The sequence below is a fragment of the Mastomys coucha genome, unplaced genomic scaffold (assembly GCF_008632895.1).
Source record: "Mastomys coucha isolate ucsf_1 unplaced genomic scaffold, UCSF_Mcou_1 pScaffold20, whole genome shotgun sequence".
Taxonomy (NCBI): Eukaryota; Metazoa; Chordata; class Mammalia; order Rodentia; family Muridae; genus Mastomys; species Mastomys coucha.
Window position 1 is genome coordinate 142,874,056 of NW_022196903.1, and position 15,603 is coordinate 142,889,658.

Consider the following 15,603-nt stretch of genomic DNA (forward strand, 5'->3'; position numbering starts at 1 on the left):
AAAAAAAAAAAAAAAGAACAAAAACTACATGGGCTGTGATCTCAGCACTCAGGTGGCCGAGGAAGGAGGATGGTTGTTGAGTTCAAGGCCAGCTTGATCTACCAAGTGATATTGTCTTAAAACAAAGGAAAACTACAGGACTGCATATACAAAAAAGCAGCACTCATCTTAAAACCTCAAAAAAATAACATTAACTGCCATCCAAGTCTTGTACCTCACCAGCAACTTTCATGGAAATGTCCCAAAGAACTTTACATTTCTTACCTTTTCTCATCAGAAAAGATATTGATTTCTGTATCTGAGGTATACAGCAGTGCTAAAAAAAAGTAACACCACTCACTGCCTCAGAAATCAGCAGTGTACACCATAAAACCTGAGTGCCACTGAGAACCGATGCAAGTGAACACATTGCTTGTCTCAGCAATGAACTGATTTTGCCAAGCCCCACAGCAGACTGCTCTACGAGCCTGAGGCCACAGGACACTGGCTGTCTTTGCTAGTAGAAATGAACTTACTCATAGGTCTTCACCAGCTGATACAAGCACAGTAAACTGCCAAGCCAGCTCCCACTGTTTGGTGACTGCAAGTAGTAGTCTATCTTGTCGACCACTGCAGGCCAATGACCAGGAAAATCATGTCTAATGATGACTCGGAGACACATTGTTAACTGGACTCTGTGAAGTGGGAAAGAAAATGCACAAATTCTTCAAAAAGTGGGAAAGAGTATCATTTCTCAAAGAACTACAATATTGATATAATATTCTCCAACTCCCTTTACCTTTGCTATACAGTCAGGCAGCACTGAGCATGGATAACATTGAGAAATGTGTCATTAGCAAGTTCAAGTTTGTGTGAACACGAGAGTGTACCTTTATAACCTAGGATGCTCGTCTAGTTACATCCAAGGAGATATAATCACATGGGACACCACTGTCTACATTGTGAACTTATGCAGCAAAAGACTATATACATGTGGCCACTATGTGAGAAAAAGTGATCCTGTTAAAAACCTTCTCAATGGCACAATTTACTGAAAATAAACAGAATGGGGGAACCCCTCAAATAAATGAAACCTCCGTCTTACCTGAAAGGTATTTTAGTGGGTCCTGCACCTCATCTAGACAACACAACAGATCTGGCCCCAGTGGTGGGAGTAAGGCTGAGCTAGCCACCAGAGTACTGAGCCCAAGAGGGCTACCTGCCACTCATCTGCCATGAGGTAGTTAGTATGAGGGTGACACCCCTCATCATCTGCAGCAGTCGGTAGAGCTGGCCCTGGGGTCAACAGAGCAGAAGATCCAGTCCTGCCCTCACCAGCTGCAGCACCCTAGAGAGCAGACCCTGCTCCTCACGTGGACAGCACAGTGGAGCCCCCCAGCCCCTCAATGTCTGCAGTACTGGGGAGAGTGGACCCCACATTTTAACTAGGAAACACAGTCGAGCTGGCTCTTGTGGCATAGGTTCAGGTAAGCCATGGGCACCGAGGGCATGAGAACAGGAGTGCTGACCCTGCCCCTTGCCAGCTGCGGCATTGGGTAACCTAGCTGGGACAGTACTGGAGAGCTCACCCTGGTACTCTGGATACAAGAGAGTTGGCGGGCTGACCAACTCAGCTACCATCCAGACCCAGATCCAAGGCTTAGAGTTGGCTCACCCCAATATCTACATCACCTATGAGCTAAAGAAGCATGTGAACGGACCAGTCCTAAAGACCCAAAGCTGCAGGATCTCCATACCACAGGGCCACAAGAAGAGGAGTACTGGTAAGAATCTAGTATTGATGCTATAGCAAAAGCCAGAGGCCTTGAGCCAGATCAATGACTCATTGCAATGAACATTTATTTACAAGTAATAATGTGTGAAGAGAAGGGTCTACTGTGAGACACACTGTGATACACTACGACTTCCACGAGGAGATTTTTTTTTATGTTTGTTTTGTCTTTTGCTTTTTATTTTCTTTGCAGGGATGCAAGGGCAAAGGGTGGATATGAAAGGACGAGGATACATGGTGTGAAAATCACAAAGAATCAATTAAAAGTTAAAAAATAAATAAATTTTAAAAGATGGTCAAAACTTTCAAAGCATACAGCAAATCTACCTCAACTCTGTAAAAATTCTTGCTTGTTTTATTTTATATTTGAGTCTTCATATCCAGAAGGAGCAGCATATATAGGGTCCTGGGTTTGATCTACAGCACACAGAAAGAGAGAAAGAAAAAGAGAGAAAGAGAAACAGAGAGACAGAGACAGAGAAAGAAAGAGAGAGAAAGACTGAGAAAGACAGAGACAGAGAGACAGAGGCACACAGAGAGAAGGGATAATAACATATAGATTATATATACACATGCAGATAGATGATACATACACACATAAATATATACAGAGATATGCCAACACATAGATGATGATAGATAGATGATAGATATGTATACATACGTACAAATATAGATATATAGGTGGACAAATATACATGTAACTACCAAATGGGTAAGCCTAGGGCTGATGTGTGGTTCATTGGCAGAGCACCTCTCTGAGTATAAGATGTATGTATACATATACACACATCTGTCAACTGGAGAAACCTAGATCTCATCAGTTAAGAAAGAGACAGTATGGTACATTGTACCTGTGAAAATACACACTAATTCTTGTACTTTGAATACAACAAATACGGATTTACTAGGCGATTTCTGAAAATAGGAAATTGAAGAACCATTGCCAAAGAGATAAGTGGGAAAAAAAGCAACAAAAGAAACAAAACAGAAAAAGAGAAGTATGCAAGATGGTATCCCACAGCATTTAGTAAAGTCATCACTTCTTCAGTGGGATCTCACCTGTAACTATGATTGAAAAGAAAACAAAGGGGAAGCAAAAACGTCCCTTCTGAGCTAGAGAAAGAACCCAAGGAGCTGAAGGGTTTGCAGCCCCTTAGGACGAACAACAATATGAACTAACTAGTACCCTCAGAGCTCCCAGGGACTAAACCACCAACCAAAGAGTACACATGGTTGGACTCATGGCTCCAGCAGCATATGTAGCAGAGGATGGCTTAGTCGGTCATCTATGGGAGGAGAGGCCCTTGGTCCTGTGAAAGTTCTATGCTCCAGTGTAGGGGAATGCCAGGGCCAAGAAGCAGGAGAGGGTAGGTTGGTGAGCAGGGGGAGGAGGGAACAGGGTTTGTTTGTTTGTTTTTTCTGGAAGGGAAACCAGGAAAGGAGATAGATCATTTGAAATGTAAATAAAGAAAATATCTAATAAAAAAAAAAATGTCCCTTCTACAAATTACCACTGTTACTACCAAGTATGTCCTCAGGAGGTCATTTGATTAGAGAATTAACCTGCCAAAATTAGAATTTCAAGTTGTAATTTTTGCTGAGCTGTTCATTTGTGAGGAAGTTTTATCTAGCCCAGACTGGTGACCTCCAATGCAATACTCAGCTGGAGATGACCTTAAACTTCTGATGTTCCTGCTTCTACGTCCCAAGTATTGGGATTCACACATGTACCACTACACCCCACTACACTACAAGATTGTATGCAGTGCTAGGAATTGAACCCAAGGTCTCATGCATGCTAAGAAAGCAGTCTACCAACTGAGCTACATCCTCAGTCCCAGGATTCCAAATGGTAAAAAATAAATAATAAACTAGTGTTCAGTTGAATATTTAACAACTTAGATCTATAAAAGCTGGAAAAAAATTAAGCTGCATATTGTATCTTCCTTACAGTACCAAATCAATTTTCTCTGCAATACTTTTAAACAAAATTAGACAAGATGAAGTGGTATCTTCAAAGGTCCTTAGGACATGAGAGGAACAAAGCCACAGAGGACTGTCTCATAAAACATAGGGATTTCCTGTCTACTACTAGTAGCTGTTCCTTTACACAACACAGGCATAAAATATAGCTAAAATTTTTCACTTTTTAGGATTTCATCTTGAGACAGGTCTCATGATCCATTTCTCAGTTCAACCAAGTGCAAGACTGGCAAGGAGAGCTACCCCTGCATGCTGCTTTAGAACCAAGGGGAGATCCAGGAGATCAGGGAAACAAGCATCCTCACAGATAAACAGACAATGGTTTTGAGAGATTCCTGGGGCACAACTGGCACATGGGGAACCAACGCGAATAAGGAAGCTCTTCTTCAGTAAGTACCTGTGTTCGCTCAGCTAACAAAAACAACTGCACAATAATTCAATGCTTGCTCTTCCTGTTAACATCCCTCCCCCAAATTTCCTTTCTTTTCCTCTGTTTTTAATCACAGTTGCACTTAATTGATATTAAACAATCTCGTGGCCAGGCGGTGGTGGCGCACACCTTTAATCCCAGCACTTGGGAGGCAGAGGCAGTCGGATTTCTGAGTTCGAGGCCAGCCTAGTCTACTGAGTGAGTTCCAGGACAGCCAGGGCTATACAGAGAAACCCTGTCTTGAAAAAAAAAAAAAAAACAATCTCGTCCCCACCAATGTTTCATCCCTTGCCCTTGCCCCTCCCCCTCCATTTGCAAAGGAAATTTCATTACTGGCTCATATGTTGAAGTAAATTTGTTTCTATTCTAGATTTCAAAATTCCTAACTCCACAGCTATGCTGTCTAATATACAGAACTAAAAACACATTTTCTGGTCTGGAGTCATAGCTCAAGTTGGTAAAAATTTGCCCAGAATACAAGAGGTCCTAAGCTCCACCTCTACATTTATCAATCAGAGCAGTATACAGCTGTAATCCCAGCAATTGAGAATGGAGACAGGAGGACTAGAAGTTCAAGGCCATCCTTGGTCACACAGTACACTTGAGACTAGCCTGGGATATATGAGACCTATCTCAAAAAACTAAAAGATACATACACACAAACAAAGCTGAAGACTACCCAATAGTCCCAGCCAAAGCCAAAAGCCATCTCAGATCACACAGACAGGGTGTGGCCTACCTCACCAGATCTGGAGACCGAATTATCCCTTCCACGATATTGTCACGGATCTGCTGCCGGTCATTCTCATGAATATTGAATGGGAATATTACTTCTCCAGGTGGAGGTTCCCTGTCTGGCCAGTATTGTGTCACCATGTTCTTCAGGTAGATGGCAGCTGAGTTTAAGAGAAAAACAGATGTGTTGGACTCAGCCTTACAACTCAGCCATGTACAATACAACATCCACCCGAGACAGAAAACCTTTCAGTTGCAAAAGTTCCCCAACTTGGGAAGGAAAGATGGGAAGAATTCAAGAATTCTTTATTTTTTTTAATTTTTTTGAATTATTTATTTTATTTATATGAGTACACTGTCCCTGTCTTCAGACACACCAGAAGAGGGTATCAGGTCCCATTACAGATGGTTGTGAGCCACCATGTGGTTGCTGGGAATTGAACTCAGAGCCTCTGGAAGAGCAGTCAGTGCTCTTAACCACTGAGCCATCTCTCCAGCCCACAAGAATTCTTTTATAAGGGAATATTTTATATGGGAGTCCCACAGGAACATCCCACCAAGCTGGCAGACATCTTTGAGTGACATAGACATGACCTTGGAATCATGTCCATGTTTTCAGACTGAGCACAAACACAGGAAAATTCCTTTTTCTCAAACCTAACAGTAAGCTGCTGTCTTCTGCTGATCCTGTCCCCCATCACCCTGCACATTCAGAAGTATCTGTGCCTTTACAACACTAGTAATTTCATTTAATCCTTTGAGATATCATTTATAATTCATAAATAGACATCCACTCGAAAATATCTTTGGAAAATCTCAAGAAATCTGTGTCCCTATCTATCAAAATACATAAATCAATTACTTTGCTTCTACTCTTTTCAACATTCGACAAAAAGACATTTGGAAGAAATTAGCTGAATTACTGCTATAATACTGCTTTATTTTCTTTGGTGTGTGTGTGTTTCTTTGGTGTATGTGCATATATGCATATTCACATGTGTGTGGACGCATGTGAGGAAGGAGGGATTGTGTTTGCACATGCGTACATGTAGAGGCCCAGCATTTCTTCTTGATCCTCACACTTGCAAGTAAAGCATTTCATCCACTGAGCTAGCTCCCCAGTGTAATAAGAGATGTGGCTAGACATGGTGATGCACAGCCCTAACCCAGCACATGGGTAAGTTGAGACAGAAAGACTGCTTCAAGTCTGAAGCCAATCTGAGCTATATAATCAACTCAAAGTTGAGGTCTTATCTCAAAGAGAGAAAAGAAATAATATGAAGCTTTTTAACCATTCCAGTTTAACACTTAGTGTAAACACATATTCTCAAAAATGTGTAAAGACAGACATGTTTCTGAAGAGTGCCCCAGCTTTCTCTCTCCTTTCTGCCCCCAGCAAAGTCTCTTCTACTTCAATTTTACTTTAACTTAAACATGGATAGTAAAATCATTTCACCATTGAAAAATACAACATGTCTGTATTGGTTAAAATGTGACCGAAATTTAACTAAATTATGAACTTGATATCCTATAAGCCCTCTTTCATACATTTTGATGCACCTAGGATTTCAATGTGTTTGAGTTGAAAAAAACCTTACAGCATGGTAAGCATGCATATGTGTGTGTGTGTGTGTGTGTGTGTGTGTGTGTGTGTGTGTGTGTATGTGTGTGTGTGTGTGTGTGTGTGTGTGTGTGTGTGTGTGTTTTAAAGGGCCTTTTAATTTACCCCTAAGTATCTCATTTAACTCAGGATAATTATTCTATTCAGTTCTAAAATGTGACAGGGTAAGACTAACCATGCAATAATAAAAAAAGCTAGACATGGTAGTACATGCCTATAAGCCCAGAACTTGAAAGGCAGCGACAGAAAGATCAAAACCAACCTAGACTACATATAGGGGATAAGGAAGGAAGATACACATCATGGAATTGTATTAAGATCCCACAGACATAAAAATAAGTTTAATATTTAAAGCAAAAAGTCTAATTCCTGGTACTATTAAAAAAAGAAAAAGAAAGGGAGGGAGGGAAGGAAGGAAGGAAAGAAGGAAGGAAGGAAAGAAGAAAAGGAAGGAAGGAGAGAAAAAGTCCTGGTCCCTATTTAAACATCCATTCAAAGTCAGATGGTGGTGTCACACACCTTTAATCCCAGCCCTGAGGAGGCAGAGGTAGGCAGATTCCTGTGAGTTTGAGGCCAACCTGGTCTACAGAGTGAATTCCAGGCCAGCCAAGGCTATGACACAGAGAAATCCTGTCTCTGGGGAAAAAAAAAAAGTTCAAGCAATACACTACATATGTGAGTTGACACAATGCCACTAGAACTCAGATCTATAAATCTGTAGTCTTAATCTAAGTGACCTATGGCAATGCTACTGGGATCATAACAAATTAGGGAGATAAATTATTAAAAATAGAAAAGCAAAATGGAAAACAGTAATGTTAGAGAGGCAAGGAACTGATGGATGGATGAAAGCAAAGAGAGTAAAATAAACAAAAAAAAAAAAACTAGGGTAGCTGTGAGAACTCAGTGTCTACTACTAACTGTCCAAGAGAAAAGAAAATATTCTTTATGTCTTAGAAGTAATTCATGTGTTCTTCCTAATTTTTCAAGAGACTTTTAGATAAATATTTTTAAATTTTATATATTTTTTTTCTTTTTTTTCTTTTTTTTTGGTTTTTCAAGAAAGGGTTTCTCTGTGTATCCCTGGCTGTCCTGGAACTCACTCTGTAGACCAGGTTTGCTTCGAACTCAGAAATCCACCTGCCTCTGCCTCCCAAGTGCTGGTATTAAAGGCATGCACCACCACTGCCCAGCTTAAATTATATTTTTTATTCCTTGAATGTTATATACATTTAGATAATGTATATATTGATCATATCAATCTACCACTACCTCCCTTCAACTCCTCTAGTGACCCCTACGGTATATCCATCCAATCTTAATGTCCTCTTTATTTTTTATTGCTATTAATAAGCCCTAAGTGTGTGGCCAACCACTGAGCAGCCACATGAGCAAAGGAGAATGACTCTCTCCTACAGCAGCCATCAACGGCCAGCAGCTCTTCCAATAGGGGTGGGGGCCTTAAGGGTCATTCCAATGCTGGAATTTTAGCTGTCACATTCTTGTACAGGTTTTTATACAGTACATTGTAACTATTTAGATTTAAAGTAGAACTCTCATTGACTTGAAAATGCAACTTACCTGCCTGACGCACAGGGAATTCCACATGGTCAGAGACTATGATCCGAAGCAAGCTGGGGGCAAAATTAATAATCTTGTAGGACTGAAATTACAAAGAAATGCTTTGTAAAAAACGGGGCATTCTGAATAGCAACTAGCACCATTAGAGAATATATTACCATCTAAATGAAAGAAAAACTTTTTGTTATTGTTTTTTGGTTGTTTTTTGAGTTAGGGTTTCTCAGTGTAGCCTTGGAACTCCTTCTATAGATCAGGCTGGCCTAAAACTCAGAAATTTGCCTGCCTTTGCCTCCCAAGTGCTGGGATTAAAGATGTGTGCCTCTACTGCCCAGCAGAAAGAAAGGCTTTTAACATGAGATAAATTCTTAAGTAAAATGAAGATTATGAAAATACGTTTAAGTTAAAAAATTCTTGTAACTAATGAATAAAAATGTGAGTAGTTTTATGATGTTTGACATATATTCCCAAATGCTCTCCAGAAAGTATTCTAGGTGACTCTCTAAAGAGCAGCACATGAGTATTCATTCACCTTCCACAAAAACCTGTGAAACCTTAAAACCTTATTACTATTTTAAATGATATGTCTTCTGTTACTCAAAGTCCTTTCTGTAGACCATTTATTTCTTCTACAAATTTCTTATACCCGTTATCCTTTGAAAGGGGAATTTTCATTTTTTTTATTAATCAACTCTAGGAGATATTGATGGGTTTACAATCTCAACCTTTCATTTGACCTCTGTAGTAAGTCAATATTGTTACCTTAACAAGATCACCTCAGAGACAAGCCTCTGGACATATCTGTGAAGGAATTTGTAGTTAAGTAAGATGGAATGATGCTCCTTACAAGTTGGGTCTTGGATTGAAGAAAAAGAAGAAAGCCAGTTAACACCAGCATCCATCTCTCTCTCTCTCTGCTTCCTTACTGTGGACTCAATGTAACCAACTGTCTCAAGCTCTTAACACCATGCCTTCCCCACCCCACTGTGATGGCCTACACCCTCACGCTGTGAGCCAGAATAAGCCCTTCCTCCCTTAAATTGCCTTTAGCAGGTATTTTCCTACTATAAGAAGAAAAGCAACTAATATAACCTACTCACCACAACTGTTTCCTCCCAGATTATCTGAGCTTTAATTTTCTTGATATGTACTTTTGACAAACAGAAAACAAAATGTCATCTTCAGAAAACAGAAGACCAGCCAGGCATTGTTGGAGCACACCTTTAATCCCAGCACTTGAAAGGCAGAGGCAGGCGGATTTCTGAGTTTGAGGCCAGCCTGGTCTACAGAGTGAGTTCCAGGACAGCCATGGCTATACAGAGAAACCCTGTCTCCAAAAAAGAAAAGAAAACAGAGGCCCAACACAGGGAGAATAAAGATAGAATCATGTTTTAAAAAAAAAAAACTTACAAGTACTATAGAGAAAAGCTAGTCCAAAGAGGGCCAGAATGGCACAGACAGCAGAGGGCAGGCATTGCTAGGCATAGTCTTCTCAGTATCATAGTGCCTCAGGAACCAATGCTAATGACTTCCTGTTCATCCTGTACACCCATAGGCTGTTTACTCTGGACACCAGTAAGATAGAACCCCATATTCCTTCTAACCCCATTCTGACCTTATGTATCTAGAATCATACCATCCCTCAGCCTAACACGGTCCTGGGGCTCTGCTTGACTGTTAACTTACAGGCGATTTCACCAGGCTCCTGCCAGGGACCTAGCAATGGCTTACATCATCATCTGTCACCAATACCTGATGCCTCAGCCAGGTGTGGACTATAAAATGACTAATCATCACCCTAGTTTTTTCTCTCTCTGTTTCCACATGTTCCCAGCCAGTCTCTCTCTCCCTCCATCTCTCCCTCCCCTCTCCCCCTCCCTCCCCACCCTCTGACTTTCTGCTCTTCTTTCTGTACTTCTCTGACTCTGCTTCTTCTCCCCTTTGTCTGCCTCTGCCCCTTACCTCCCTCCCCTTCCCCCAAATAAACCTCCTTTATATTAGGTCTGTTGCATGGCAAGATTTCTCAGAAGGGCACCTTGGCATGGGCCCATCTGATACACCCCACCCACTACCACCACCACATTAGATTTCATAAAATTGACATTCCCAGAAGTCTCATAAATTCTCAAGGAAGGAAACCAGTCCATTCAGCTCAACTTCTCCTGAGAGTCTATATGGGCAATGTCATCCTTTGAGACACCACTAGGTTAGTAATATTTTCTTTCTTTCCTTTTTTTCTTCCTTCCTTTCTTGTGTGTATCTGTGTGTGTGGGGGGGTGTAGTCTATTCTATCTTTACAGGAGTTCCAAGGATCAATCTCTCTGATCATCAAGCTTAAGCCATCTTGCTAGCCCACTCTATGTGTATGAGTGTTTTTGCTTACATGTATGTCTGTGCATCATGTACATGCCTGGTCTCCACAGAAGTCAGAAGAGGGAATCAGATTCCCTGGAACTGGAATTACATATGGTTGTAAGCCACCATGTGGGTTCTGGGAACTGAACTCTGGTCCTCTGAACAGCATCCAAAGCTCTTAAATGCTAATCTGTCTCTCCAGGCCCAATCCATCTGTTTGTTTTGTTTTTAGAGGCAGGGTTTCTCTGTGTAGCCCTGGCTGTAGTGCAATGCAGCTCACTCTAATGGCCAGACTGGCCTTGAACTCAGAGATCCACCTGCCTCTGCCTCCTGAGTGCTGGAATTAAAGGCATGTGCCACCACTACTGTTTCAACCTAATTTTTAAAAATTTTTCCAGCTGGGTGTGGTGGTATATACACTTTAATCCCACCACTTATGGTGCAGAAGTAGAGTTCCAAGCCAGGAATGTAGAGGGCTGGTCTGATGCTACTTGTAATCAAATGCTAAATTCTGCACCCTAAGATCTGGTTACTCCAAGACAAGCAGATCTTCATGTATACCAGCTATTGTTATATAACACACACACACACACACACACACACACACGTTATCCACGACTGGTTAATAAAGATGCCCACAGTCTGTAGCTGGGCAGAAGAGAGGAAGGCAGGGCTTTAGGGCTTTGATTCCCAGGCTTGGGATCTGTGTGGCAGGGACTATGAGAAGAAAGAGAAGGAAGAAGTCACCTTGGGTTAGGTGGATCATAAGTGCATGGCCATGAGGGCTGGCCTGTTGGAGTAGGAGCTACTCAGAGGGAACATGGCAAATGGTATCTCAGGGTTATTGACAAGGAAGCAGACAAAATAGAGGGTTGATATATCTGCTCAGCTCTAGTGCTTTAAGGATTATTATAAATATAAAAGTTTCGTGTCTTTTATTTGGGAACTAAATGCTTCTAAGGTAGAGTAGAAACCCCCAAATAATATTTACCACAACAAGGGAAGTCTACTCTATCTCAAAAAAGGAAAAGAAAGGTAGATTCCTTTTTATCTATCATTGAAACCACAGAAATTTTAAAGTAGTTTTTTAAAAGCAGGTGTGGGAATCTGGTGGGGATAGCAGTGGTTAACAGCACGTGCTGCTCTTCCAAAGCACCCAAGCTCAGTTCCCAATACCCACATTAGGTGGCTCAGACACCCCTATCTCCAACTCCAGAGAACTTAAGCCCTCTTCTGGTCTCTGCAGGCACCCCCATACACATACATGATAAAAAATAAATATTTTTTAAATCTAGGGTTTTGGAGAGAGAACTCAGAAGTTATCTATCTACCACTCTTTAAGAGGACCTAAGCTCAGTTCCCAGCACCTATGTCAAGCCACTCATAGGTGCTGTAACTCCAGCTCCATGGGTTCTGAGGACACTGGCCTCCACAGGCACCTGCACACACATACACACACCCATATGCATACATAGAATTTTAAAAAATAAACAAATTTAAATGAAACAAAAGCAATTTTTTAAGCCTGGGCTACATGAGATCGTGACTCAAACAAATCTGGAAAAAGAGACAGCTAAGCCATTAAAAGTGCTTGCTGCTCTTGCAGAGCACCTGAGTTCAGTTCCCAGCATCCACATTAGGTGGCTCACAACTGCATACAACTCCAGCTTCAAAAGGTCTGACTCCAAAAGTCCAAAGGCCTCTAATCTCTGCAGCCACCTGCATTCCTGTGCACAAATCCACACACATTATTTATGTATATGTACGCTTAATTTTATATACATATACATATATACATATGAATAAAATTTTATCTGGCTATGGTGGCATATGCCTTTAATCCCAGCACCTAGGGGCCGAGGCAGATGGATCTCTGAATTCGAAATCATCCAGTTTACAGACTGAAATTAACGCTAGCTTGGTCTACATAGCAAGTTCCAGACCAGCCAGAGCTACACAGTGAGACCTGGTCTCAAAAAAAAAAAAAAAAAAGATGTGTTGTGGGCTGGTGAGATAGCTCATTGGTAAAGAACAAAGTCCTGAGTTAGAGTCCTAGCAACCACATGATGGCTCACAACCATCTATAAAGGGATCTAATGCCCTCTTCTGGCTCGTAGGTATACATGCACACAGAGCACTCCTATATTTAAAAAAAAAAAAATTAAATTAAATTAAATTAAAAAGGTTTAAAAAAAAAAAAGCCAGGTGGTGTTAGCACACACCTGGGAGGCAGAGAGAGATGGATCTCTGAATTAGAGATCAGCCTGATATGTGCAGTGAAATTCAAGGCAGCCTGGGCTACATGAGGCCCCTTTGGGGAGACAAATGCAAAAGAGCTAGGCTCTAATCTCATACAGTAGATACCTATTCATTCCTGCAAGCAAGGCAAGACGGGAATGTGTGCTAAAGATGTGTGCTAAAGGACACATGGGTGCTAAAGGACAAGCACGCAAAACTCAACATCAAATCTAGGTCTTCTACTTCAAGTACAAAAACTTATTGAAAGCCTATTACAATCCAAAACACTGTTCCAGATATAAATGCTAAATGAATGACACAGCACTGTTATCTTGTTTTGGTTTGATTTTTATGGTACTGGAGATGAGCTTAGGGCCTCCCACTGTAAAACAAACTACAAGTAACAAGGAAAATGATCTTCTGATGAGACAATTTAGATTAAATAATATGAAGAAAACACAGTATTGAACCTCTCATGGCTCTGCAGGCTTCGAATCTTTTCTGTTTCCATAATGTCAACTGTACTCATGTGCTGACAAATCAGAAAAAGCAAGGTTAGGCTACTTGCAGAAAATATAGCATGGCATCAAAGTTATGTTCCCTATTAACACTATCAAAGGGACATCTGGTCCTGTGTGAATGCAGTGTCAAACAGGCAGCCTCCCAGTGCAGAGCAGCAGGTTGCATTTTTATTAACGACATTTTTATTAACTAAACCCCAATGATTGTTACTCCAGACAGTATTCTACAAAGTCTGGGACAGGTACTGACACTAAGTGTCTCTTATTCTGGGGTGACAGTCCTTTTCTTTTTGAGACATCAAAGCATCCTTTTTGGCCATTCAATTCAACATAACCTGTGCGTGTTAGGAATCAGGACTGAGCACAGATGGAAATCATATAGGGCCTCAAGAATTCTTGGCTGAACACTACAGCAGAGCCAGAAAGATATTAACAGGGTCTTGACTTTCCTTCTTACCTCTTAAGGATCCTGGATTCACATGTACCTCAAATGCCACAGACTGTCAGTTAATATTTCTCTTTTCAAAGATTCAAAACATCTTTAAAAAACAAAACAAAACAAAACCTCTACTAGGGCAGACACACTGACCAAGAAGTATCCTTATACTTTAGGAGGCACAGAATTGCCTGGGGAGCCACTTAAAATACAAACTTGTTCCTATTCCCAGGTTTTCAGATTCTTTACATCAGAGATGAAGCCCATAATTTACATACCCAACAGCTCTCAGGGAAGCATAGGCCACTGGTCTTAGCAACCCCTCAGGATCCACTAATTAAGGAATATCCCTTCACACTTGTAGCAAGCTCAATTGTTAAGCCAGGTAAGGAGATTTTAATTTGAACATTTTAGTAAGAGGATGATGTTCCCTCTTACATGTGCAGAATCAGAACTTGTGATTATTACAATTTTGAAAGGTTGGGCCAGATGCGGTCACACACACCTTTAATCCCAGCAGACTAGAGGCAGAGGCAGAAGCAACAGGCAGATCTATGAGTTCCAAGCCAGCCTGTTAATACAGAATTCCAGATTAACCAGAACTACACAGTGAGACACTGTCTCTGAAATGAAAGGAAAAAAAAGAAAAAAAAAAAAAGGAAGAAAGGTGAGCGGGGTACGGACAAAAAGACAAGAAATTGTGAGAGTAACACTGGATCAATGAATGTCTAGACTGTTTAGAAGAATGGAAAGTGGCTAAAGGAAAGTCACACACATTTCAGCATTCGAAAGAAATGCCTTAAATATTGTATTACTGGCTGGACCAGTCTTTGAAAAGGTACATGGTACATGGAAACCGCGTGCCCTTCCCTAGAACTCTCTCGGACAGTACTGCCCAGCGCTCCAGCAATACTGTGCCATGATCCACACTGCCACCGCCAGAAGCAGGCGAGGGAGGGGCAGGGTTTCCAACAGCAACACCTGAAAAGGGCGGGTCCGGAGAAAAGCTAGCTCCCCTTTGGTGAATTTTCCCACCGCGTCTTCATGTAAGCGCTTTAAAGGAAAAGAAAACACACCCAAAGACCACTAGCAAAGGTTTCGTAGCTTCTTTGTGCTGTCCAAGAGGGCTGAGCAAGTGCACCAAGAAAGGACAGATAGCCAACAGGTGCTCCAGTTGCTCCGCAGGGGTCCTGGTCTCAGTCTGGGGTTGGAAGAGAGAGGGAGAGAAAGGAGAAGAGTAGGAAAAAGAGAAAGAAGGGCAGCCCCTTGCTCACCTGGTTAAGCTCCGTCTCAGCTGCAATCCTCAGCTTTGGGTCGATAGTGCCCTTCAGCGCCTGGATGATCCGATTGAGGTCCATGTCCGCGGGCGGGAGCTCCGGTCCCAGAGCCAGCAGGCCCGGTTGCAACCGGGATGTCTCCTGGCCCCTTTCGGGCCCCTCCGCCTCAGGGGACCACCTCACCCCCAACCTCTGCCGCTGCCACCGCCGCCAGCAGCTACTTGCTGCGCCACTCTGACTCCGCGCCCCCAGTCCTCCCTCTTTCCCCCCCACAACTCTCTCTCCATTCACCTTTTACGACAGCCGGTGGGAGGTGGAAGAGGAAGCGGCGACTCCTTTACGGCTGCCTCTTCCCCCGGCGTGCTACATTGACCGGCATCCGCGAGAGACGCCATGATGCTAGTCTCAGGACCCGGCATTGCACAGCTGTGCTTCTACAGGAAGCCGCTCTGGTTTGCTCCACACAGCCGACTCCCCCCAGACGGTCGCCATGATGCTGTACGGAAATCCTAGCTTGTCCACCCACTGGTGTAAGCGAGTAAGTTAATTGGCCTGGCATCTACTTACAGTTGCTGCAAATTAGGCCTATCTAAACGGAGTGGCACGTTTTGTTCGAGAACTCTGCACATCGCAACTGAGCTGTTTCAAGACAAAC

The 15,603-nt window shown here is 42.1% G+C and overlaps 1 protein-coding gene across 2 annotated transcripts in view; it reads right to left on the reverse strand.

Moving 5' to 3' along the window:
• Ipo8 (importin 8) overlaps positions 1-15,249 on the reverse strand; it is a 67,923-nt gene extending 52,674 nt beyond the window's left edge. The window contains exons 1-4 of one of the 2 annotated variants that reach the window (XM_031383955.1): positions 14,946-15,249; positions 8,125-8,206; positions 4,927-5,083; positions 516-674 (exon numbers count right to left, since the gene is read on the reverse strand). In XM_031383955.1, the coding sequence (XP_031239815.1) occupies positions 516-674; positions 4,927-5,083; positions 8,125-8,206; positions 14,946-15,029 (482 nt within the window). In that variant the 5' untranslated portion in view covers positions 15,030-15,249. The remainder of the gene's footprint in view (positions 1-515; positions 675-4,926; positions 5,084-8,124; positions 8,207-14,945) is intronic. The other variant, XM_031383956.1, reaches the window with a different exon arrangement.
• Between the last annotated feature and the right edge of the window lie 354 nt (positions 15,250-15,603).